The following is a 27,603-nucleotide window of genomic DNA, read 5'->3' on the forward strand; positions in this document are numbered from 1 at the left end:
CCTTAATGGGAGAGTACGGCAGAGAGATCATGAGTACAAGACAGTAATTGGAATACATGGGGAAAAAAAGAGAAATAATAATGGCAAGAGACTACTCGACTACTGTCAAATACACAATTTAATCGTCACAAATACCTTCTATGAACACAAAGATATTCATAAGTATACAAGGGAAGAACCTAGCAGAGGTGAAAAATCCATAATAGACTATGTGTTGATAGAAAAAGAAAATAGAAGGAAAATCACTGATGTAAGAGTAAGACGCGGTCCAGAGATAGGTAGTGATCATTATTTACTCGTGGCAACAATAAAAGACGAAGTAACAGAGGATCACAACGAAAGAGCAATAACAAAAGAATTTAGAACAATCAAATCATACAGATTAAGATACAAAACTTTAGCGAACAAATATGTAAATGTTTTAAACGAAGAATTAGGAGGGAAAAATTGGGAAAACCTATAAGTGGAACAAATGTGGCAAACATTCAAAGACACAATTATAAAAACAGCAGAGAGAGTTTGTGGAATACACAAAAGCAACAGTAAACAGAAACTAACAGCATGGTGGACAGAGGAAATCAGAAGACACACGCGCAAGAAAAAGGAGATGTGGAGAAAATATCTAGGTAACGGAACGGAAGAAAATTATAAACAATATAGAGAGCAGTGGAAAAGAGTTAAAAATATAGTAGTAGCAGCAAAACAAAAGTCCTGGAAAGATTTTGGAGACAAATTAGAACACGATAGCAGAAGCAATCAGAAATTATTTTATAAGGTCATAAAAGGAATAAGAGGTAATAAACATAGAGAAGTAACATCACTAAAAGATCAGAACGGAGATCTACTGACTGATGAAGTGAGCATTATGGAAAGATGGAAATAATATTTCCAGAAACTACTACAACACGAACCACACAGCACAAGTGAAGAAGATGAAGAAAGAACTGGCGAACAAGAAGTTGAATTCATACCAAACATTACAATGGATGAGCTAACTGACGCGATTAGGAAGCTAAAAAATGGAAAGGCACCAGGTCATGATCAAATTACGGCGGAAATAATCAAAAACATGGGTGATATGGGACTACAAAAGTTATTAGAACTATTTCAAATGATTTGGAGAGACGAACAAATACCTACAGACTGGGAGATTGGTCTGATTGTACCTATACATAAAAAGGGTGACAACAAGAATTGCAATAACTATAGAGGAATAACTCTGTTAAGTACAGTGATGAAAGTTTATGAGCTAATAGTAGAGAGTAGACTGAGAAAAATAATAGAACCAACTTTAGAAGAATCGCAAAGTGGTTTTAGACCCGGTAGATGTACACAAGATCACATTTTTACGTTAAACGATATAATAAATAAAAGATTATCTAGGAAGAAAAAAACGTACCTCAGTTTCCTTGATATGGAAAAAGCATTCGACAAAGTACCTAGATCAAAAGTATGGAAAAGCCTGAAGAACAGAAACATACCAGAGAAGCTTATACAAGTAACTAAATCAATATACAGAGACACTAGAAACCGTGTGATAAGTAAAAATATGATATCTGACCAGTTCAGAACAACTGAAGGTGTAAGACAAGGGGGAAGCTTGAGCCCGTTACTATTTATTACTTTTATGGACGAAATAATAAAAGAAACAAAAACAAAAGTCAGACCATTACACATGGGGTATAGAAATCTGAAAAGCACGGAGATAGCAGATTGTCCATTTGCCGACGATGTAGTAATTTTAGCAGCGACTGAAGACGAGCTACAAAGAAGCCTAAAAACATGGAACACAGTTTTAAAAAAGTATGGTATGACTATGAACAAAGAGAAATCGAAGGTAATGGTAATAGCTAAAGAAAGAGAGGATGTGCATGTCCAGGTAGATGATACAGAGATTAGACAGGTACAATCATTCGAGTACTTGGGAGTAACCATTGAAGAAACAGGTAGACAGGGAGCTGAGATCAACAAAAGAATTGATAAAGTGAATAGACTGTACCACGCAATAGGAAAAACAATTATTAACAAGAAAGAAGTATCGAAACATACGAAAATCAAGGTATTTAAGGCTATATACAGACCAGTACTTACATACGGATGTGAACCCTGGGTACTAAATAGACAACAGAAAAGTAAGATACAGGCAGCAGAAATGAGGTATCTACGCAGAGTTCAAGGAGTCACTAGAAGGGATAGGGTAAGAAATAACTACATAAGAGAAGAACTGAAAATCGAGATAATGATGGAGTATGTTGAAAAAAGACAATTAAGTTGGTGGGGGCATCTACAACGACTACAGAAAGAAGTACCAGTTAAAAAGATATGGGAAACGAAGGTGCAGGGAAAAAGAAGTAGAGGAAGACCGAGAGAGACATGGAACGAAGTGATGGCAAGGATTCTGGACAAAAAAGGAATAGCATGGAACGAAGCAAAGGCGATGGCACAGGACAGGAAACAATGGAAGAGATTTGTGCACTGTTAACAGAGCACACGTTAATACCTACACCCGAGAGGGTAGAAGGTCTAAAGATTATATATATATTTTTTTTCATTTTTATGCATTTATTTGTAGGTACTCTGGCCATAATTACAACTATAAAAAGTAACAGGTAGGTAATATTTTCGATGTAAAATTTTACACTGAAAAACATGATACTAACAGAATTTAGCTAAAGCCTGAAGGGACTTTCCTATAACCAATTTTGGAAGGAGAGATTAGTGGATTTTAAGATGTTTTTTAAGCTTAATTACTTTTTCTAGAATCCGTTTTGATGCGCCATTTTGGTGGTGATTTAGTTTGAGATTTTTATCTGAATACAATATTAAGAACAGTAAGGGTATTCTCTTAAATTACTTTTAAGTATAAAAGTATTATTTTTAATCAATTCATCACGAGAACGGCACATGAAGATGGATTATAGAAAAAATCCACTAACATCTACTTTAAAAATAGCTTATATGAATGTTCCTACGAGCATTGTATTAATTATTCTATTAGTGTCATCTTCTTTATCCTGCAATATTAAATCCAAAATGTTACCTGATACTTTTTTTAGGGTTGATATTATGGACAGAGTGCAAATAAATACATAAAAATGAAAAATGATGCTAAACTACACTTGTCTCTAATCTATCCTTCCAAAATTGGTTATAGGAAAGTTCCTTCAGGCTTTAGCTAAATTCTGTTAGTATCACGTTTTTCAGTGTAAAATTTTACATCGAAAATGTTACCGACCTGTTACTTTTTTATCGTTGTAATTATGGCCAGATTACAAATAAATGCATAAAAATGAAAAAAAACATGCTATTCTCTCATTAAAAAATAGCTTGTAGGATAGTTCCTTACGGTTTTAGGCAAATTCTGTTTATGCCATATAGAAATGTTTCTTGTATCTTTTTTTTGTGTTGAAATTATAGTCGGAGTACCTACAGAAAAACGCAAAAATTTCTAAAATACGCTTGTTCAAAAATATAGCTAGTGGGAATGTTCCTTCGCTTTAAAAACATGCTAAAATACACTTGTCTCTTTTTCAAAAATAGGTAATGGGAACGTTACTTTGGACTTTAGACAAATTCTGTTAAGGCCATCTTCTTTAACGTGCAAGTTTACATCGACAGTGTTGATATATTGTACCAAACATTAACAAAATAGCATTTAATGAATGCAAACAACGATAAGAAAGATAATTCGGACATATGACATAAGTTTCGATTTCAATTCCCAAAACAGCTTGACTTTCAGGTCCTAAAGAACGAACAAAGAGTGGTTTCAGAAGCATGTCCCTGAATTTAAAAAAATGCACACAATCTGTGACAGAAATATAGAGAATTTATGTGGAATTACTCATATATTTTATCTTCTCCTTACGGTGCCTTATCCTTAAGGACGTTGACCATTACATTTTCCCATTTAATCTTATTTGCAGCCATCCTGAATAGTTCTGTGGAGGTCATATTCGTCCATTGTCGTAGGTTTTTAAGCCAAGATTTGCGTCTTCTTCCTGGTCCGCTTTTGTTATTGATTATTTTCGTTAAGTTGGAACAGTTCATACTTTTGATTTCTTACGATAAAAAGAAATTGTATTTTCCGTTTTTTTATTATAAGCATAAGCTCTGTTTCCTTGTTCACCCTCCGAAAGACTTCCGCATTTGTCGTATGGCTCATGTAGGACATTCTGGGCATTTTACGGTAGCACCACAGTTCGAATGCTTGGATTTTTTTTGTGTTACTTCTGTCATTGCTCAGGCTTCAACCTCATAGAGGAAGATGTAGAAAACATAGCACTTATGTATTCTAGTTCTCAATGAGATATCCAGCTGGAGGTTGCATAAAACTTTTTGCATTTTGTAAAACACTGTACGTTCCTTTTCCAGATGTGTTCTTACTTCCAGTGAGTGGTACAAACTTTCATCAAGGTTGCTTTCAAGGTACGTTATTCTTGTTACTCCTCACTTCTTCCAGATCTTTGTTTTGTCAAAGTGTGAAGGTCAATGTTTTGTCGACATTGACCTTCACACTTCTGTTTAGGTGCTTGCTAATGACCACCCTTTTTGTCTTTTTTTGTACTGAATTTCATTACAAATTCTCTACAGGTATTTTATAAAAAACAAAAGTTAATTAATTTTTAATCATTGCAGGGGATGTTGTGGTTTTTCAAGTCTATAATGAACATGAAGAAATTAAAACCATACCATTAAAGACACTCCATAAAAATTTAAACATACCCCACTACGACGATCATCAGGTAGTGTTAATGGGTGCTATCGGATACACTGGTGTAGGAGGAACCAGTTTGTCTGATTTTAATGAAAATCGAGGTGGTCACTATATAACCTATACCTATCGAAGAGGAAACACATCTTGGATGGGCTTCGATGATTTACTAGAAAAATCATTTTTTGTTAAAGAAACAAAAAAAATAACGCTCAGATTATTAATGTACATTAAAGATAAAATAAATTAAAATTAAATAAACAAAACTTGCTTTAATTTTTTGGTACCTATGCTTAAATTCTTTCGCAGCTTATTATTAGCACGCATAAATGCAAAAATTATGGCCAACTCTCTTAGTATATTCGTTTTTTAAGGACGTTGCATACTTTATTTTAAATGTACAGATTTTAGAGAATCTGCCAATATTACCATTTAGTTATTAAAAAACGATATACAAAATCTGAGCATTGGGTCACGTGCTACAGATATGTGATAATGGATATCGACAATTTAACATGGACTCTAAAGTATAAAAAACTCTACAAATCAATATTGAACTGTACAGATATTCTTAATGAGCATTTAAGAAAATTATAAATGAAATATGAGTGTTGGGTACTGTGGGTTTATTATAAAACTGCAGTAGCCATTCTTGCTCGTAAGAGGATGAAGCAAAAAATTCATTTTTGGCGTAGACCTGCAGCAATTAATTAGAAAAAAAATGCACACTTGATTTAAACCTCTAAACTGGGTATTTTCATATTTTGTGAAATTAAGGGGATGAAAATAACATTAGGGGTTGGAGAGGGAGTGTCTGTGAATGCTTCTATACCCCACCTTTCAGTAATTAATTGGCAATAAAATATAGCGCCGCAAGCGACTCTTTATCTACTTTCGTTCCTGAAATATTAGTGTTGGGTATTGTAGCATAAGTATTAAACCGCAGTAGCCATTGTTGGTCGTTACGGGGATGAAGCAAACAATTCCTTTTTCGCGTAGACCTGTAACAATTAATAAGCAAAAAATACCCACTTGGTTTTAGGCCTTTAAACTGGTTATTTTCACTTTTTGTGGATTCCGAGGAATGATGATAACGGTAGGGGTTGAAGGGGGTGAGTTTGTAAATTCTTGTATACCCAATCTTTCAGCTATTAATTAGCAATAAAATATGCCGCCGGAAGCTACCCTCTATCTACTTTTGTTCCAGAAATATGAATGTTGGCTCTTCTAGCTTAATATTAAGCTAGAATAGCCACCTTCCTGAGCTAGTTTCTCTGAAGGGGTTGAAGCTATAAATTTGTAATTTGCGTAATAAATAAGCAATTAATTAGCAATAAAATAAGCCGCCGGAAGCGACGCTCTATCTGCTTTCGTTACTGAAACAGGAGAATTGAGTGTTGTAGTTTAAGTATTCAACCGCAGTAGCCATTGTTGCTCGTTAGGGGATGAAGCAATACAATTGTTTTTGGCGTAGATCTGCAGCAGTTGCTTAGGAAAAAAATGCCCACTTGGTCATAGGTTTTTAAACTAGTAATTTTGACTTTCTGTGAAATCCGGGGAATGATGATAACGTTGGGGGTTGGAAGGGGTGAGTTTTTAAATTGTTGTATACCATATCTTTCAGAAATTAATTAGCAATAAAATATGCCGCTGGAAGCGACCCTCTATCTACTTTCGTTACTGAAATAGGAGAATTGAGTGTTGTAGCTTAAGTATTCAACCGCAGTAGCCATTGTTTCTCGTTAGGGGATAAAGCAATAAAATCGTTTTTGGTGTAGACCTACAGCAGTTGCTTAGGAAAAAAATGCCCACTTGGTCATAGGTTTTTAAACTAGTAATTTTGACTTTCTGTGAAATCCGGGGAATGACAACAACGGTGGGGGTTGGAGGGGGTGTGTGTGCAAATTGTTGTATACCATATCTTTCAGAAATTAATTAGCAATAAAATATGCCCCTGGAAACGACCCTCTATCTGTTTTCGTTCCTGAAATAGGAGTGTTGTTTATTGTAGCCTTAAGTATTAAACCGCAGTAGCCATTGTGGCTCGTTAGGGGAGGAAGCAAAACATTCATTTTTGGCTTAGACCTGTAGCAATGAATAAGCAAAAAATACGTACTTGGTTTTAGCTCTTTAAACTGGTTATTTTCACTTTTTGTGGATTCCGGGGAATGATGATATCGGTAGGGGTTGAAGGGGGTGAGTTTGTAAATTCTTGTAAACTCAATCTTTCAGCAATTAATTAGCAATAAAATAGCCCACAGGAAGCAACTCTCTATCTACTTTCGTTCCGGATATATGAATGTTGGCCTTTCTAGCTTAATATTAAGCTGGAATGGCCACCTGTTTCTCTGAAGGGGATGAAGCAATAAATTTTTGTTTTACGTAATCAATTAACAATTAATTAGCAATAAAATAGGCCACCGGAAGCAACTCTCTATCTACTTTCGTTCCGGATATATGAATGTTGGCCTTTCTAGCTTAATATTAAGCTGGAATGGCCACCTGTTCCTCTGAAGGGGATGAAGCAATAAATTTTTGTTTTGCGTAATAAATTAGCAATTAATTAGCAATAAAATAGGCCACCGGAAGCAACTCTCTATCTACTTTCGTTCCGGATATATGAATGTTGGCCTTTCTAGCTTAATATTAAGCTGGAATGGCCACCTGTCTCTCTGAAGGGGATGAAGCAATAAATTTTTAATTTGCGTAATAAATTAGCAATAAAATAGCAAAAAAATATGGGTTGTGTCTCATGGCTCCCTTATGAAATGGTCTTTCTAGCTTAATAGACATTATAAAACGTGAGTTTTTTCAGGAAAAATGTATAGTTTCAATTGCTAATAACTTGGAAAGTATCAACTTTCCAAAAAATTTTATAGAACAAAATTTACCCAGAATTGGTCAAACTATCGACTTCCATAGTTGTTTTAAATGAAAAAATTTTGATCCCCTAGATGGAGTTGTTTTCACCCCCAGGGCAAAAGCCCGGTTCGGCATATGGTAGATATTGAAGAAGAGGGTCAACCGAGCTTAAATTAAAATTTTAATTAAAATCTGTGTTGAATTTCAAATTTCCAGGGTTTTAAAGTTTTTTTACCGCCGATGACATGTTTTTATTTACAGTAAGACTTGAGGAATCTGATGCGAAATGGATCATTTTTAATCCTGAGGGGAACCAAATGTATAAAACTATATGGTCAACTAATCTATGGAACAAAATCATCAGCAACATTGAAGTAAGGCATTAAAACTCTTTTTCTGGAAAATATCGAATTACTTATTACCATTACTACCTATTACTACTAGTTAAAACGTTCGAAGTCTTCTGATTATGTCTCTATCTATTTTTGTTTGTAAAAATTTTAGACTACTGTATTAATTAAATTAACATATTTCTTCATTTTAGTTTATGGACAATTCTACCACAGACACTGTTATTTCGGACGCCCTTTATTCATTCCGATTCAATAAAATCAAATGTGAAACAGTCATACACCTGATGAAACGGTTCGGAACAGGACACAAGGAAAGATGGGAACTTTTCTTCCCATTATACGATCATATTAAAGAAAACCTCTTCTGTCATAAATATACTGAAGAATCGAAACTTTTGTGGGTAAGATTTTTATAAAAAGGAGCTTTGTTTGAATTTGAATTATATGAAAAGTGGAAAAGCCAAGAGAAATAAATTCGATAAAAAAAAATAAATGGGAGCGTGTTCAAAGACTAGATAACATAGAAAAATACTAATAAATAAATAAACAAACAAATAAATGACTAAGTTTTCAATCTAATAGCACATAAAACAACATCAAAAAATGTTACTCTACCTACATCTTTCCAGACTGAAAACAATTGGAACCTTATCTGGTAACACCTCCGAGGGTTCTATAATTTGCAAGCCATAACGGATGCTGAGACTAAGGAAGATGAGGGAATTTTACAATTTCTAATTCACGTATGATCTGCTCAGCGCAGTAAAGTTCCAACGTGAATGGTTCCCTTCTTACTCCAATCAGAGTAAACATGTAAATCAAAAATGAATAACCATTTTCAGTTTCGTTGAAACACGAAACTACAGCCGCATCATTATTCTAGTTCAATCAGCGAGTGCAGCAAGCACCCCTATCGGTTTCGAAACTTATTAGTCTCTCATCAAGAGGCACATATGCTGCTCTCACTGACCCACCCAGGGCAAACCCCGGCGTGCAGTCACGCATTGCAACGAACCAAATGGCAGGGATGCCCTAGAGGCAACTGCTAGCAAAAGACTAAGTTTTCTATCTAATAGCAGATAAAACAACATCAACAAATGTTACTCTACATCCTACCAGACTGAAAACAATTTTAGCCTTCTCTGGAAACACCTCCGAGGCTTCTACATTTTGAAAGCCATAACGGATGCTGAGACTAAGGAAAATAAGGGAATTTTACAATTTATAATTCAAGTCTCATTTGCTCAGCGCGGTAAAGTTTCAACGAGAATGGTTCCCTTCGTACGACAATCAGAGTAAACATGTAAATCAAAATTAAATAACCATTTTTAATTTCGTTGCAACACGAAACTACAGCCGCATCATTATTCTAGTTCAATCAGGGAGTGCAGCAAGCACCACTACCGGTTTCGAAACTTATTAGTCTCTCATCAGCAGGCACATATGCTGCTCTCCCTGACCCAACCAAGACATACCCTGGCGTGCAGTCACGGATTGAAACGAACGAAATGGCAGGGATGCCCTAGCAACAACTGCTAGCAAAAGACTAAGTTTTCAATCTAATAGCACATAAAACAACATCAAAAAATGTTACTCTACATCCTACCAGACTGAAAACAATTAGAACCTTCTCTGGTAACACCTCCGAGGCTTCTACAATTTGCAAGCCATAACGGATGCTGAGACTAAGAAAGATAAGGAAATTTTACAATTTATAATTCACGTCTCATCTGCTCAGCGCGGTAAAGTTCCAACGAGAATGGTTCCCTTCGTACTCCAATCAGAGTAAACATGTAAATCAAAAATGAATAACCATTTTTAATTTTGTTGCAACGAAACTACAGCGCATCATTATTCTAGTTCAATCAGATAGTACAGCAAGCACCCCTACCGGTTTCGAAACTTATTAGACTCTCATCAGGAGGCACATATGCTGCTCTCGCTGACCCAACCAGGACAAACCCCGGCGTGCAGTCACGGATTGCAACGAACGAAATAGCAGGGATGCCCTAGCGACAACTGCTATCAAAAGACTAAATTTTCAATCTTCTTCTTCTTCTTCTTCAGGTGCCGTTCTCGTTCCGAAGTTTGGCTATCATCAATGCTATGCGTATTTTTGATACCGTAGATCTAAATAATTGGCAGCTGCTGCACTTGTACCAATCTCTTAAATTCTTCAACCATGAATGTTTTCTTCTGCCAATGGATCTTTTACCTATTATTTTTCCCTGAATAATTAATTGTAGTAGCTGGTACTTTTGTCCCCTCATTATATGTCCCAAGTATTGCAGTTTGCGTTTTTTAATAGTAAGCGCAAGTTCTTTTTCTTTCTGCATCCTTCGCAACACTTCCATGTTTGTCACTCTCTCTGTCCACGATATTCTCAGTATCCTGCGGTACATAAACATCTCGAATGCTTCTATTTTCCTTGTATCGATCTTTTTCAGTGTCCAAGCTTCCATTCCATAGAAAAGAATGCTTTTATATGGAATATTCCATATAAAACAACATCAAAAAATGTTACTCTACATCCTACCAGACTGAAAACAATTAGAACCTTCTCTGGTAACACCTCCGAGGCTTCTACAATTTGCAAGCCATAACAAATAAATAAATAAATAAATAAATAAATAAATAAATAAATAAATAAATAAATAAATAAATAAATAAATAAATAAATAAATAAATAAATAAATAAATAAATAAATCGGGGCTCAACTCGTCGATTGGTATTTTTATGTAAGATTGGCCAATATCAACTTTCTTTTTTCAAATACAATGCCTTATTAGGCCTGGATCCCGCGTACCAAAAAAAAGTTTATTAATAGCAAGCTGCCCAATCGGGGATTTTTGCTGTTACTCGAGCGCATCAGATTATCACATGGGGAGAACCTTCTATCTTGTAAATAAACCTCTGCCATATTGGCTCTTAATACAGGGGAGCTCGTTAAGGGGGGTTCGAAAAAAAATCTATCTAAATCTAAGTCTAAAGATAAGGTAAATTGTAACAAATGGGATACTTGCTCTGAATGTGTTTTTTAAGAGTTATTAGAATGATCAGTTCGAAAGGGGTCTAGTCTATAGTAAACAAACACAGGTACCCATTGCTATTATGCAAACGACTACTCGAATTTTTGGTTGGAGAGCTGGGCGTAGATACGTTTAGCGGTTAGGGGATTAGGAGTACTATGATCCGTTCACAATTTCTTGAGAGCTCACTACAAGTTTGAACCTCATTAGACAACTGAAATACAGAGAGGATAAGTAATATGATATAATAACAAAAGGCAACCTAAAACTCGCAGTTTAAGATGTTTTCGACGAACCCACCTTGTATCTGAAGGAATACAATAGAGTTGTAAAGCTGATAATCCGATTTTGGGTAAAAATTACCAACCAGTGTCGTAGAGTATATGATTAATAGGTACATTTATTTTAAGTAAATAAATAATATATTAATATTTTTAAACTGTATTTAATGTAAATTGTATCCTTGTTTTAATAAAATTTCTTTATTTTATTCAAAAATAAAAAGTTACTTGCAATTTGTAAAAGATACATTTATTTAATTATTACCATAGAGGTAGGTATTTACACTAATATACAGTTGAGTCCGCGAATCTTTACCCGTGCGTCATCATTTAAAGCATACGAAATAAGTCGATGATAAGTCGGAAATTGAAATTTACTAAACGCAACAGCAAGTGACAGTAAGTGACTTGCTGTTGCCTTTAGTAAATTTCAATTTCCGACTTATCATCGACTTATTTCGTATGCTTTAAATGATGACGCACGGGTAAAGATTCGCGGACTCAACTGTATTAACATAGAGTGAGCCTACGCTCCGCGCTTCCTGACAAGATCTCATGGACTGGTTTGGTGCTATCTCTTATACAATAAGATATATCTCTTATGCTATAAATGCCATTAGGTGTGAGTATTGGGACCGTGCAAGTTCGGCAAAGCGACCCCTATTTCTACGCTCTATACTAAAATTCGCACTTTTAATTAGATTGGCCAATTATATTAGTCCTGGTTACTGGATAATTGTCAAGGCCATAGTCCAAAAAAATAATAAGAAGAAAAAATAAGATTCAGGTTATGTTATGAAAACGTCAACAATTGTATGTAGTAAATAAAATTAGTTATTAAAATGCAGTACTGCAAGCAAAATAAAATTAATTAAATTTACCTTTATATAATAATTGCATATCATATCAATATTGTGGAGCAATATATAATTTTTCTGCTTCATTGACAGAAGTTATGAAATATACGTCAATTTGACAATTTCAATTGACAATGGCTGCATTCAGCAGAAAACTGCGATGACTAATCGATTACTTAGCGATGTGTAATCGCTAACGATTCTGCTGAATGGTATACTTTCATGTACATACGAAATAGGTTATGACAACTGTCACATTTTTCAAAATGATTTGCAAATACGTGAAAGACACCCCAAGAACAGAAATAAAAATTATTATGAAATGGTAATTTATAAATAACCCCATTTAATTCATACATAGTTTCAAATTCTTGAATTTCTTGCGACATAGGTAAACCTAATAGGTACATACGAATAATCCAACAAAGCAGCTCACATATTTATCAGCGTGATTTATATGCCTTTCAGCCTTCCTTGCCTTCAATTCATGTTTTTTTAAGATACATAACTTAAAATATACGTGTTAGACACACGTCATACGTCAATCTTATTTTGATTTGCTAAGAAATCATATTTCAAAACCGATGTTTAAAATGGCGACCGATAAGTCATCGAATGATAACTAATCGACAATTTATGTGGCATTCAGCAGAAAATCACTAAGCGATTAGTCATCGATTGAGTCTGCTGAATGCACCCAATATGAATTATTTAGGATAGTTGCAATATTTCTCCGCGACTCGCGCAGGGTCGTTTCTCGTTTCCCCTTCCACGTACTTGCACACCGCGAATAGGCACGGAAAGGGAGGACTACCGTCGCAGCTTTACTATTCGTAAAAGTGAAACAGCACTGAACCAATTAAAAAAGATGGTGTTGTCACTTCGCTCTGAATGACAATATGTCTATGATAATATATAAGTCTATGATTAATACCTATTTTTAAATTATACAAATTACGATTACAAAACTAGTCAAATTCAAAATAAACAAAATCATCTTCGGAATTCGAGTCGTCTTGCAGGTTAATAATTAGCGGGTGTGTCTCTACTCTACCGTCGTGTAAATTACGTTATCAAAATCCCACATTATTTTTGATTCTTCTTCTATTACATGTCTTCTGCATCTCACTAGTTTTGTTGTGTAATATGTTGAAAAGACTCAACAATTCACGTACAGCTTGTATTTTATATAACGTATTTTTTCTAGCCACAGAACTTTTCATTTGTTCCCAAATGAGTTCAATTGGATTTAATTCGCAGTGGTAGGGTGGAAGTCTAAGAACTATGATGTTTCGCCTTTTCGCCATTTTGTCAACTACGTATTTCTTGAATTAAAATTTGTGGTGCCGGGAAATTTTTAAAGGTCTGCTTTAACCATTCCATCTTCGTAAGGCAGAGACTTATACCGCAGCCAGTCAAGGATATTCTGTCCCTTCCACGCAGTCGTTGGAAGTTTTTCTAGTAGTCGTGAATGATAAGGTGCATTATCTAATACTATAATTGAATTTAGTGCTATATGACTTAGGTCAAAACGGCAAACAGGTGTATGTTTTCAAAAAACTTTTGATAGTGTGTAAAAAAAGTGATAGTGTTTTTGATAGTGTTCAAAAGTTTTTTGAAAACATACACCTGTTTGCCGTTTTGACCTATTTAGAAGTGTGTACAAGTCTTGCAGTCTTTTCCAATTCTATATGACTTAGACTATGACCTGAGTTTACCCACGTTTCTTCCTGATAGTAGATTGGCCTTCCTTTATCCCTGAATTTTCGTATGAATCTTAGATAATTTCTTGTCCAACATACTATCTCTTCCAGGTCGATCAAAAGTGATTTTTGGTCCGATTTCTCCCACCAGAAATTTAATTCTTTTAAAACTTGCCACAATTTGGTTCGTCCGATATGAGGCAAATCCGGGTCGTCTATAACATCTTGTTTCAAGTTGTTAATTTTGTTTAAGTTGGGTAAGTATTTCTTTTTTGAAAAGAAAAATCCGTGAATTTTCCTTCGAATACCCTTTTTGACAAATTCATCAATTTTAATAGGCTTTTTCCCCTCTTTAATTGTTCGTTTGTATTTGGGTTAGCTATACCTTGCTTTTTTCTTTCTGATAGAAACCTGTAACTACATTGTTGACTCCCCTACGCCCGTCATGTTGGCACAACTCTCGATTATGTTCCGAGCAGTGTTTCTGGGATTCTGAGAAACTAGAGCATGGTGAACGTTCAGGATAATAGTCTTCTCTCTTGGTGAATATACAGACTTACTGACTGTACGCAACAGTACCGGTGTCAAAATTGATGATGTTGATGATGATGTGCGTATATGTTCGTAGGAATATTGAAAAAATCTAATCCCGCACTGCACAAAATTCGCAAAACAAATATTCGAGACGCTAATTACTGCCGTATTTTATTTAAAATAGAATATCAATAAACGTTTTGGAAAGGAAGATAAATGTAAATCTCCATTAATTTTAATGAATAAACACTTCCGGAACCTCCGCCTATGATTTTACTACTTTTACGACCGTTTTATGATTTTGGGGCAAATTTTGTGCTCTCAAGAATATATGAACGGACCATAACTACTGAAAATAATAAAGATACTTACAGATGTGCTTATGAACAGTAGAAGTTCCTGATAATATTTTAGGCGCCTTTTTCAGGAACTTCTTGAAAACTCACTTATTATCCTTTTTGTCTTTGCCTAGTCCACTCTGACCAAAAACTTTTCAAATGATTAATAGATACTTTTCAATGGGATATCCTATCTAAGGGAAAGTAAAACTAACACTACTTGTTATTCAGTGTGTTTATTCATATTTAATTTAGTGAAGTTCATTACCCTTCTTAAAAAAAACATTAAGAAAAACAAAAAAAAATGGATATGACACTTTGAAATATAAAGACCTGAGTTTAAAATGTAAGCTTTTTTAATTTTAGAACAAAAGAAATTAACTTTTAAGATACAAGTAAATATGACCTGAGTATAAAATATAAGCATTTTTACTTCAAAACAAAACAAAATAAATTTACCTTTTCAAAATACAATCAAAGAAAAGAAAACACAAATGTTCTTTTACTTTTTATATCTACAGGTGACAGACTTTAATAATTCAAAATAAAATCATTTAATAATATTTATTAATGTTGTTCTGAAGCTATTTTCTTGTGGCATTTTTGCAATTAACTAGTTTTGATGGGAAATAAGCCAAATTTTATTTAAAAAATGATTTTATCAACGTTTCGACGCCCAAATCGGGTGTCGTAAAAATACAAAAAATGTTGTTGCTTAGTAAAAAATTATTTTAATAATTTATTTAATGTGCCTCATTTATATCGGCAATTCAAATTCAGACATATATTATACATTTTAAAGTAGAAGACTTTAAAATGGTATTACCAATATTTATGAGTTGCGTTTCTGGGACGACTTTACTGAAAGATAGTACATTCGATTACATGAAATCAACCCCAACTCAAGAATATCCGTCACAAAAAAATCATAACATGTGATCTGTCTTTAAAAAGACAACCACATGCAATGGTGACCGTAAAATTCTCGCGTTAGAGATTCCATAGTAAATCACGAGGGAAAATCAGGAAAAAACCTCGTGGTACTATCCCGACATCGTAAGTATTTGGTCCTACTTTAGTTTACTCTCAAAACTAATACCAAATTCTGACCTTAATATGTACATACGTTATTTTAAATTATAAATAATATTAATAATACAAAGATATATAAATAATAATAAAATATAAAATATGTACTTGATATGTTATTGACTTACTAATCATTGTATTTTCTTTCTACTGACTTCCTCTTTTAGTATAGGTAACTACATCCTACTGCATTCTACTGAGGAATTTGCTACACAATTGGTTTCATTTAGCATAATTAGAGCCGCTTCTTTGATTTTTCTCTTTTTACTATCTGTTTCTTTCAGGACTAGACTTGAATCTCTCCACTAAACTCTATGTTCATTATTCCATGCGTGTTGACATATTTGAGATCTATCAAATTCTATATTTTTAATATAAGACTGATGTTCACTTATTCTAACGTTTAATGGTCTTGGTGTTTTACCTAAATAAAATTGTTCGCATTCACAAGGTATTTTATAAATACAATTCTTTATTCTTTCTTGTTCACTGTTAGGTTAAGTTTTAGATAGAATAGATCTCAACGTGTTTGCTGTTTTGAATGTTGTTGAAATGTTGAATTTATTTTCTATTGTTTAAAGCTTCTAAGATAGTCCGTTTATATGTATATGGTATTGATATTTTCCTCGTATTATTTCTTGTGAATGCTATAGGATCCCGCTCTAAGTTGTCCTGTTCCATTCGATCCAATCTTGACAATTCCTTATTTATAAACGATAAAGGATAATCACTTTTTAATAAAACATATGTTAACAATTGTTTCTCTTCTAAGAATGAATTTTCGTTAGAACAAGTAATTTTGGCTCTATCTAAGAATTTAATGATTCCCTTTTTAACGTTGTTGTGATTTTATTTGTAATTGAGATATCTGCTGCTGCGTATTGGTTTTCTATACACTTGAGTCTCATATCCAGTATTTTTCTTTGAGACTAAAACATCGAGGAAAGGTAGGGTCTCTTCTTGATTGTTTATAATATTAAGGAATGTATCCAACAATTCTGATCTATGAGGCCATATTGAAAACACATCGTCTACATATCTCCACCATACTGTGAGTTTTAAATTTTGTTAAAAATGATATTAGTGTCGAAATCCTCCATAAATATATTAGCCAATAATGGAGATAAAGAAGAGCCCATTGCTAGACCAAAATTTTGTTTATAGAACTCATTATTTAGTTGAAAATTAGTGGGGAAAATTAAAGAATACCCATGAGCGATCATATTAAACAAATATTTTCTATGTTCCAAGCAATAATGAACTAGTACCAGTACTACAAGAACAGCTTATATAAGTATTACATGTACTTGCGTTGGCCAAATTTTTTTTGTGACACGGTGACAGAAAAATACAGCGTGTTTTATATGTTCGTTCATGGGTAATCTTTTATTTTTTCTACATAGGTATTATTAGTACATAATGTCAATAACTCCATTATAGCTGATACATTTAGTCTTGTCCTAGTTGTTAATGTATTATCATTCTCTAATTTCGTTTTGATTATGTTTAAAGTTTTATCTAATGGCACATTTGTAAATAAACTGTTTATGTCAAAACTTACTAAAATATTATTTATTGGATTAAATTCAATATTTGATAATTTGTTTAACCTTCGGATGACCAAGCGGGGGAAATTGTGACCCCAGCGTATGTTTTTCTTTAATAAATTCAAAAGTATTTTCAATTTTTAACTCATTATTTTTTAATTGACTTTAATATCATTCTAGATATCCTCATATTTTCAAATAAAAAAATGCCTATATTTTACGAATAAAAAATATATTCTGAAGTTAATGTTTAGTAAAATACCGTCTATTATATGTAATTCCAAGTAGTTTTACGCCATTGACGTCGACTTTGCAAAGTAACAAGACACTTACTCAACATACACACTACACATTACACTAATACTCATGTTGTGGCTGGCTGAATGACATAAAGTCCATGCCATAAAAAATAAATGCTATAAAGAAAATAAAAAAAATAAAAAAAAACTTCATTTTTTTGTTAATTGTCATTTTTGACATTTTTGACCTGGGGTCATTTTTCCCCCCCTTGGTCATCCGTGTAACAAAAAAAGGTTGGTCATCGGAAGGTTAAAAAATGTGTATTTTTTATAAATGTGTCATTTTGTTTAATAAATTTTTTTTGATAATTCACTACAAGGGGAATTGATGGTACTACAAATGGATCTAGTAAGTGGTATACGCTCTGAGCTTCGCTGGTGTCGCTCCTGGCGGATTACTAATTCAACTTTCACTGGTAATTTTTAAATGTATTATTTAATTGTTATCGCTTAATATTTACAACGCTAAAAAGTAATTAAATTGTAATAGATTTTTTTAAAGATTTTGCTCATCATTTTGACGTTCTATTGATGAAATATTAATTTCTTACTTCAGATACTTTCACAATTATCGTGTAGATGGCGCTAAGATTAATTTATAATTACATAATATGTTATATTATAACATTAAAAAAACGTAAATTCAGTATTTAAAACGTAAGAATATTTAAGGTAAAAATATATACCACAGCTTTGACCAACTAATATTTTTTATAATTAATGTTTTTAATTTTAATTTTAAATTAATCACTTTGACATTTATGTCAAATTTCCGGTAAACGTTTACAGACTTGCCACTACTGGCGCTCGCGAATTTATAAATATCCCGTCTACGTACGAGCTCACAGCGTATATTCGCTTTATGAATTTTTGTCACTCTTATGAAAATGTGGTGTCTTACTGTAATGAGGTGTCATTAATTTTCTTTGATAGTATGTTAAATCAGTTTTAAATTTAAATAAAGTTCTGTATATCTTGTTTTCCAGTGTCTTCGCTGGATCCTTCGTTAATTTGGTATAAGGTCCATTTGTTATTAGATCTGTAATTTTGTCCTCATATTGTAGTTTATCCATTATTACAGTTGCATTTCCTCTATCTGCTGGTAGGATTATTATGGAGTCATCATTTTTTTAAGTTTTTAAAGCTTTCATTTCCTCTTTGCTAATGTTCTGTTCGATTTTATTATAGACTTTTCCAATTCAAGTTTACATAGTACCCTATATTGTTCTTTTTCATGAGTTGGTAAATACTGGGATATTTTCTCCACTGAGCTAATTATGTCTAATTTTGAAATAGATGGATGAGTAACAGCATAGTTTAAACCTTTTGACAATACCAAATTTTCCGCTTCACTTAAATGTCTATTTGATAGATTGACAACTGTTGCTAATGTGTCATTATTTCTATTTAGGTTATCAAAAGTATGTACACTATTTTGTTCTAAAAGACTATTAAATTTATTTAAATGTATTGTTAAATAATTTTTATGGGTAGAATTTAGAGAATTAATTTTATGTCAAAGACCACGAGATCGTAAATTCTCATCGCCCTGTATATAGCCAAAATTTGTAAATAATATAATTTAGCCGTAAGCAGTGTTTCGTTGAAAGAGGAAAAGTGCAGTGGTAAAGATTCTACGAACGGACTTATACAATTCAATCTTCTTCTTCAGCCTGTGTTCGTCCACTGCTGGACATAGGCCTCTTCCATTTGCTTTTCAATTCACATCAATTCAATCAATGAACTAAAATACGATCGATTTAGAAAGTTAATGTGCCGCTTTGGAATGGACAATAGAATGATTCTAAATGGTTTCCGAGAAAGAAACGACGGTAAACAAATTTGTTTAGTTTTAGAATAGCGGGTTTTTCTAGGATATAAGAAAAAAATTAATTTTAATGTCTTCTGGAAATTGACAAGACAGAAAATTTGTATACCACACTATTTGTTCTTAAGAAATGAAAGTAGGGATTGAATGTGTAGATAATGCTTGTGATTGGCGAGGACACTGATGGAGGGATAATAGAGTGGTCGAGTCTCGGATGGATGAGGGAAAAAGATTTACTGTGTAATTAAGATCGGAAGAGACCAGCCCAGTTTGAAAAGTAGTAATTTTGTGTAAAGTGGTTAATTTGGTTGCCGTGTAAGCAGATTCGTGTTGAGACGAAATCGTGATCGAGTCGAGAAGTACAATCTCCTCGTGTCCGAATAGATTCCAGTTTCTGTCTGGAACGAGTAACCGGTTTGTATCAATTTTGCACAAGATATCGAGCTGAGAGAAAAAATCTTGGAATTATAAAGATTGATATTGTTGTATCGAGTCGGAGACTAATAGTCCAAGTAATGAAGCTTAAAACAAGACAAAACCTCGCAATTTTTACAGAATGGATCGATTTGCTTGAAAATTTGAGAGTAAGTAGTGGATAGTCCAAGGATCAAAATCTATATCATGCCGAAAGACGATTTTACCATAGGGGTTGTTGCCACCCCATCTCGGGGGTGAAATTTTTTTATTATACTTTAATCGCAAAAGTTGGTAAAAACGTTCATTCTAAGTAAAAAACGTTCTATACATTTTTTTGATACAATTAATAGTTTTCGATTTATTCGCTATCGAAAGTGTTAGTTTTGTATAGAAAAAATCAATGTTTTTCGATATTACGATTCACTCAATGTTCGCCGTACAAAATTGTTGTTTCAAACCAAGTTCTTGGGAATTAAATAATCTACAATTTTATATCGAACCATAAGCACTTTTTATTCGAAACATTTTTTCGAATTATGGATAGATGGCGCTATAATTGAAAAAAAACGATTATTGGAAATGGAAAATTAAATTAAAAAATGGAAAGTCTCCCACTTTATGGAAAACTTAATTTAACTTTTTTTGCTTTTAAGACCTACTCTTCACAGCCCAATAGGCCCCCACAACGCTCGAGGAACTGCAAATTTAGCATACTTTCCTCCCCTTACTATTAACGGTGTCTAGTCAGACAAACTTTGATGTATGGGAATACTGGAACAGGAGAAGTTTTTATTGTGGAACGTGATTTTAATTCTGACAAGTTTATGATTGTGAAACCTAGCAGGTTGTTTTTAAGTTTATTCAATAGCAGTTTTTAAGTTTATATAACATATGAAAAAGTTTATCCGACAAATATGTCGGGGAGTTTAATAAGTTCTACACGTAGAACATGTCAAATGACAGGAATTATGTTGGTGGTAAATAGCAGTCTGATTTTGGCAAGAGAGTTTAATGAAAGGGTAACAAATCAATTGGAAATTCTGTCCGGCAAAATACATGGAACTTTTTTGTAGTCTAACGTTCGAAATCTGTAACCTGTTCTACAATTAAAACTTCAACTGTTCCAGTGTTCCGGTATATCAAATTTTGTCCGACTAGATACCGTTAAGCTATGAAGAAATTTTCAGCTTGCTAATAATAAACTTTTTTTTGTACGCCGGATCCAAGCCTATATTATATTATTTAATTTTTAGATACCAAAGTCCTACATTGTTCAATTTTCTGGTTATACTCTATATAATTAACATGTTGTTAAGTTTTCGTCTTGAATTTTTTAATTTTTTTCACTTTCGTTGGTTCGGATTTGCCGAATGTTCGGATTAGCGGGGTTCGGATTTGCGGGGTTCTACTGTAATATCAAAATTAAATCTGAATCATAATTTAAATCAACAATATTCAAGCCAAAGTTTAGGTTAGGTAAGAGTAAATGAAAACGTATTGAGTGGGATAGATGTTTCAATGTGTTAAGTATTGTATTATAATTGTATTCTCTTATTATTATTATCGAATTGTATTATTAGTTATTTTATTATTAATATTATCGATCGTGCGACTAGGTCTCGGACTATTTTTATATACTTTTATGCTTCGCCGTTGTGTTTAATGGTATTTTATGTCATCCAAACAACTCGGATATAGTTTGCTGTTCTTGCTGAATCTCGATCTGTTTATGTTTTGTAACATACTTGGTTTGTATTACCTCATATATGTAGGTTAATAATGAAGGTCGTGTTTTATAACGCGAAATTATTAAATTTATAAATAAAGTTATTAATGATTTTTATTATTAGAGCATTGTGTTTAAGTGTTTATGAATTAATTATATTGGTCACCTTTTGTCTCATATTCTTCTATGACCATAATTGAAATATTAGGTTATCAACCCTGTAGTTGTATGCAGGAGTTGTATAAGTTTTGTAGAAAGCATAATAAATAATCTACTATAGTTAGTAGATTCCTTGGGGGTGGGCAAAAAAAACCCTCCATTTGCAACGTTATAGCTGATTTCCAAAAAAAATATCCTAATTCCATAATTCCAAATTCCGTTTGCTTATTTGATTTGTCCATCATATAGTCAATCCATTGTCGTGCTGGATCTGCAGGACTCAACCGAGTATAATCCGAAATACCACCCTAAGCATTCCTCTTAGCATCCGCCCACACGACATAGTTTTCAACCCTTAAGGTCAATCGCTATCTAGTTTGCATAAATTCCCGAAAAAAATTTGCATCAGGCACCGAATTTTTCTGTTGCTCACGGTGCTTGTAAGTCACCTGAGTCCATTATTTGTTTCTTATTCCTTGTTGAGCTTGTTGTGCTCCTCTGTTTCTTTGTTCTCTATTCGTATTATGATAAGTTCTTCATGTGTTTCATGTTTATTCGTCTTTGTATAGTTTACATTATGATTTCTCCTCGTATAATTTTCTCTTTCGTCTTTATTTGTATACTTGAAATTTTTCTTCTTGTTTTCGTTTGTTTTACTATAAGTTTGACGCCGATACATGCTCGTATCATGATGTCCATTTTCTTTTGTGTTTCTGTAACTTTTGTCACGGTAAATCTTCGGCTCCTGTGATTTGTGTTGCTTTTTGTTTCTGTAATCACGATAACTCCTCGTGTCACTTCTTTCGTTTGCGTTAGGACTATTGTATTTGCTTCTGCATTTCCCTCTTCTTTCAGAGTTATTTTTGTAATTTTCCTGTATTACATTTCCTGTATTGTTTTGTATGTGTATCCTTGTATTCGTGTCCGTTTGGTACACTTTTCCTTCTCCCTTTATACCTACTGTTTCTTCGGTTTTTGGAGTTTTCAACGTTTTCTGTTTGGACAAGTGTTTCTTGATCCTTAACGTATGTAGTTGCCCCTGATAAGGAGCTGAAATTTAATACCTTTACAATTGTCATAGTGTTCTGATTTGTTTCCTGGGAACTGGATTCTTTTCTTTTTATCGTTCCTGACACTATTCATCCTAGTCTCGTGTTTTGACTTAGTAGTCTATTACTTATTCGGTGCATCCAGTCTGTCAATATGTAACTATATTCTTTTACTCCTAGCAATAAATCTATTTCCCTACCTTGTAGTATCTTGGGTCCGCCAGTAGTGCATTTTTCTCGTTATAGCACTGTAGGATTATGTCCTGTTCCGCTAGATCTCTTGTTATTTTTGGTAATACCAGTGCCTCTATTTCCATCTCGAAGTCACGTTGGAAATGAGTTCCGATCAAAAGTTTCAGGCTCCAGTTGGCTGTCTTTTCTCCAAACGAGCCTATTCCCGATATGGTTGCCTGTATTGGCTGTCTTTTTGTTCCTAGCGCCGTCGCCGCTTGTTCCGTTATAAATTCGCACTGTGACCCTTGGTCTATTAGTGCTCTCATTATGTAAGAATCTCCCTTCGCATCTCTTATGCGTACCACTACTGTGGTAAGTAGTGCTTCACCTTCCTTATGGTTTGCACAGTTAGCTGAGTTCTGACCTCGGTATTGTGTGTTGCTGTTCCTGTTCCCATTGTTCTCTTACGTATTTTCTCGCCCTCCGTTATTTTGTTCTCTGGCTTTGTTCGAATAACTATTTCCTCCCCTGTACCTGTCCGAGTGGTACCCGTTTCTCCTATTGTTCGATTCTCTTTCATTTCTTTCTTGTGTTTATTCTCCTTTCGTCTCATTTGAGCTCCTTTTGTTGCCCGTGTTTCGTTCTTTCATAATGTAATATTGTGTGGTGCTCTCCGCCACATTGTCTGCATCTCTGCTGTGAAAGACATTGTTTTCCTTTCTTATGTGCTTGGCAGTTCGCACACCATCCTTTTTCTCTTATTATTCTGTTCCGGTCTCTTGTATTGAGTTCCTGAAATTCTCTGCAGTGTGATAATCCGTGATCTCCGTTGCACATCACGCAATTTATTCGTGTTTTCCTACCCATTCCTCCTTGTTTCTCTTGTCTCTTTTCTGATTCCAGAAGCTCCAGTGTTTGGAATCTTCTCTGTATGAATGTTTGTGTTAATTTGTACGTCGATATCTCTCTACTGTCTCCGATGTGGTTTTCATATAGTCTCCTGGTTTCATTATCCTATTTTGTTATGCTTATTCGAGCTATCAATGGGATCCATGGTTCCGTGTCTGTTCCTAATCCTCCGATGGCTTCCAGACACTCATGGAAGGTGTTATGTAGTGATTTTAGTGCTCTAGCGGAAGCTTCCCTTACTTCCTGCGCTAGTAGCATCCTGTCTATTAGTTTAAATAGTAACATCATCGGGTTTTCATACCTTTCCTTTAACATGTTCCAGGCCACTTCATAGTTGGCTTCGGATATGTGTAAGTGCTGTATCATTCTGTTGGCTTCCCCTCTTACTTGAGTTTTTAGGTACTGCATTTTTTCTGCGTTCGATAACTGGTCGTTTTCATGTTTTACTTTATTAAACAGATCGTGGAAGGTTCTCCACGTTTCATATCTTCCTTCATACACAGGAATTTTCACCTGCGGTAATGTCACGCCCTCTCTCCTCTGTGTGCAGTCTGGCCGTTGCATTCCTGGCCGTATTTTCTTTAAAGTTTCCCTGACTATCTTCCTTAATTGATTTATTCTCTCTATTTCTCCATTCTCCATCGAGTCTAGCTCCTCATTTATTGCTGCTTCGATCATGAGTGTATTTACTTTCTCCATGTGTTCTTTTAACTCCGACTGCAGTTCTTCAGCCTCCTGCAAATCTTGTGCGTTTTCTTGCCGTAATAATTCCTCGATTCTTTGTTTTCTGATATGTATCTCCCTGACTTTCGGTGCTTTTCCTCTCTTCAGGTTTCTTCCATATTCTTCCAGCAGGGTTTTACTCTCAATATATGTCTTATAGACCTGATCGTAGTGTTTTGTTTCAAAACATTTGTCTTTTGTCGACCCTCCATTTAGTAGTTTTTCGTGGTTATTTTGAAATCTCGTCCAGTACTCCTCTAACTTCTCCTGACGTTCCTTAATATATTGCTGGTTCTTTCTCGATGAAGAATCTTTTTTTAAATTCGTTACAACTTTAGCTATTTCAGCTTCAATATTTGCATGTTTCCCATATAGCGATTCCATGGTTTCAATTTTTTCTTTTAATTCCGAAGTAAACGATATATGCTTTTTTTCTTCGGCGTGATTTTAAATTGTTGTTGTGTTTATTTTCAACGACAATGGCACTCAATTTGTTTATAAATAAATGTAATACGATAATTAATTACGGACACCTGATGTACTTGTTATGTAATATATTAGTATGATACTGTTTGACGTTGCAGATATAAATAAATTATTTGAGGTAGGTCGATACAAATGGATACAAATAGAAATCTAAATTATATGCAATAATTTATTTTTTATCAGTAACTATTCCATGTATTTATTGATTCGAAATGACATCTATTAAATATAGTCGAGGAAATGAAGCATTTTGGCTCGCAATTTTTTCGTCCAGCATGAATTTACTTGAAATTTTTACAGAAGATGGGGAATAGTCCAAGGATCATTTTCTATATCATGTCGCTGTACGCTAAAACCTTGGGGGTGGTTGCCACCCCATCTCGGGGGTGGGAATTTTTTATTACATTTTAACCATGTAAATCGATGTAAAAAGTAATTCTAAGAAAAAAATGTTTTTACATTTTCACATTTTTTTCGTAAAACTAATATTTTTCGAGTTATTCGCGCATGAAAGTAACAGTTTTTCGTCGAAAAAATCGTCTTTTTTAGAGGGTTTTTTGAGAATACCTCGAAAAATACGCATTTAATCAAAAAACTGTAAATAACAAAATTGTATATTTTAGTAACACAAACTAAATTCTTTTCCTATAATATCCTTAGGACCAATACAAACCGAGATACGGCATGTTAAAGGTTAGCTTTTCTCGTCAAATACATAATTTGAAATATTCAAAGCCAAGTAACGGGAAAACTTTGCACTTTTCGAGGAAAACTTATATTATCTTTTTTCATGCATACAATTAAACCTTTTAAATAATAATAATAAAAAATTTCTAGCATGAAAATAGAACGACTTATGATAAAAAAGGGTCAGTACCTGCTTTTTTTTACGAACAAATCAGAGAAAATAACCCCCTAACTACACTCCTAATTAAAAAGTGGTCTTCACCTTTCTGTAATTCCTTGTATATTTGTATTGTCAATACACCCAAGAAGATTGATCTATTTAAAAGGCCTAATTTTAGAAAAATTTGAGTTAAAAAAAATAGATTTTTTGCAATTTTGTATTTTTTAACTTTTACTTTAAAATTTCTCCAAAAATGCTGGAGATACGAAAAAAATGATAGATTGCTAAATTGTAGCTTTTTAATAGTTAAAATCATATTGTGCATAGATTTTCATTACGGTGAATAGTTAGCGAGATATAGATGTTTAAAAGCTCTATTTACGAGCAAACACCCCCTTATTCGAGCCCTTTAAACCCACCCCAATTAAAAACTAAGGGATCTAATTTAATTTTTCATTTACACAGTCTTAGAGCTCTTAAAAACTTCTACAAAATCATTTTTGAAAAAACTTTTTATCGCCAAAAATGAAGGAGCTACGTTTATAAAACAATTTTTTTTTTTTCGAAATATTCGAATATTTCGCTTATGGAATATTTTCAATGCATCTACTTATAATGCCACAGAACTGGTTCGTATACTGGAAGATGCCTAAAAAACTATTTGTATTTGTATTTGTACATATTTGTAAATTCGTATTTTTGTGTAATTAAATGTTTTTGTAATTCTTTAATTCTACTTTTTTTCTGTATAGATCTATTAAATTATCTACTTATGAAAATTGTAATGTTCTTAAGGATGGTTTTTAAGGGTTGAAATATTATAATATTATATCCTAAAGCATAAAATAATCATTATTTTTAGCCAATCAAAACCAAATTTTACCCATATTAAAGTTTACACTATTTTTATATAATTTTTGACAATAAGGGGTAGTTTACACCCCTAAAAATAATCGACGCCCTTGAGCATGTTATAGAATATAAAGTACAGGGTGAGATGATCCTAGTCCCAAATTTTTACGTAAATCGATGCAAGCCGAAATTATTTTTTTAGGATAAGAAAATTTTTTATATATAGCTCAAACAATGGTGGTTTTAAGGGTTAAAATATTATGATAGTATATCTTAAAGCATAAGACAATCATTATGTTACTAATAAGAACCAAATCTTGACAATATTAAAGTTTAAAATGTTATTTTACAAGTAGTTTTTTTAGGGGTAGTTTTCACCCTTAAAAAACCAAAAGCGTACAGCGGCTCAATATATAAAATGAACTAGAGGGTGAAATGAGCCTAATCCCAATTTTTTGTAAAAATCGATGCTGGACGAAAAAATTGCGAGGTTTTGCCATTTTTTCAGCTTCATTTCCTCGACTAATATGACTTATTCGTTTCAACCTCACTCACTTAAATATATTAGGACGAGAATTTTCACTCTGTAAAGATGGGTAGTGAAATATACGGGGTTAAGAACAAAGGATATATTAATGACAATTGTAATTGATGACAGTAAAATTATGAAATGTACGTGTTTATTGACCACCTTTTCGAAATAAGAATATCTATAATAATAAGTTTAGATTGCAATGTTGAATGCTTAAATATTTTCAGAGTGAAATACCTTTCATTAATAATATTTCGGTAATTTATGTATACGTAATTTAATTTAGATTTAAAT

General features: G+C 33.4%; 1 protein-coding gene across 1 annotated transcript in view; it reads left to right on the forward strand.

Annotated features, from left to right (window-relative positions):
- The window catches only part of LOC114341112 (glutamyl aminopeptidase), a 256,934-nt gene that overhangs the window by 185,200 nt on the left and 44,131 nt on the right, over positions 1-27,603 (forward strand). The window contains exons 10-11 of the mRNA XM_050645538.1: positions 7,838-7,950; positions 8,121-8,330. Of these exons, the coding sequence (XP_050501495.1) occupies positions 7,838-7,950; positions 8,121-8,330 (323 nt within the window). The remainder of the gene's footprint in view (positions 1-7,837; positions 7,951-8,120; positions 8,331-27,603) is intronic.

Source organism: Diabrotica virgifera, chromosome 3 (genome assembly GCF_917563875.1).
Source record: "Diabrotica virgifera virgifera chromosome 3, PGI_DIABVI_V3a".
Taxonomy (NCBI): Eukaryota; Metazoa; Arthropoda; class Insecta; order Coleoptera; family Chrysomelidae; genus Diabrotica; species Diabrotica virgifera.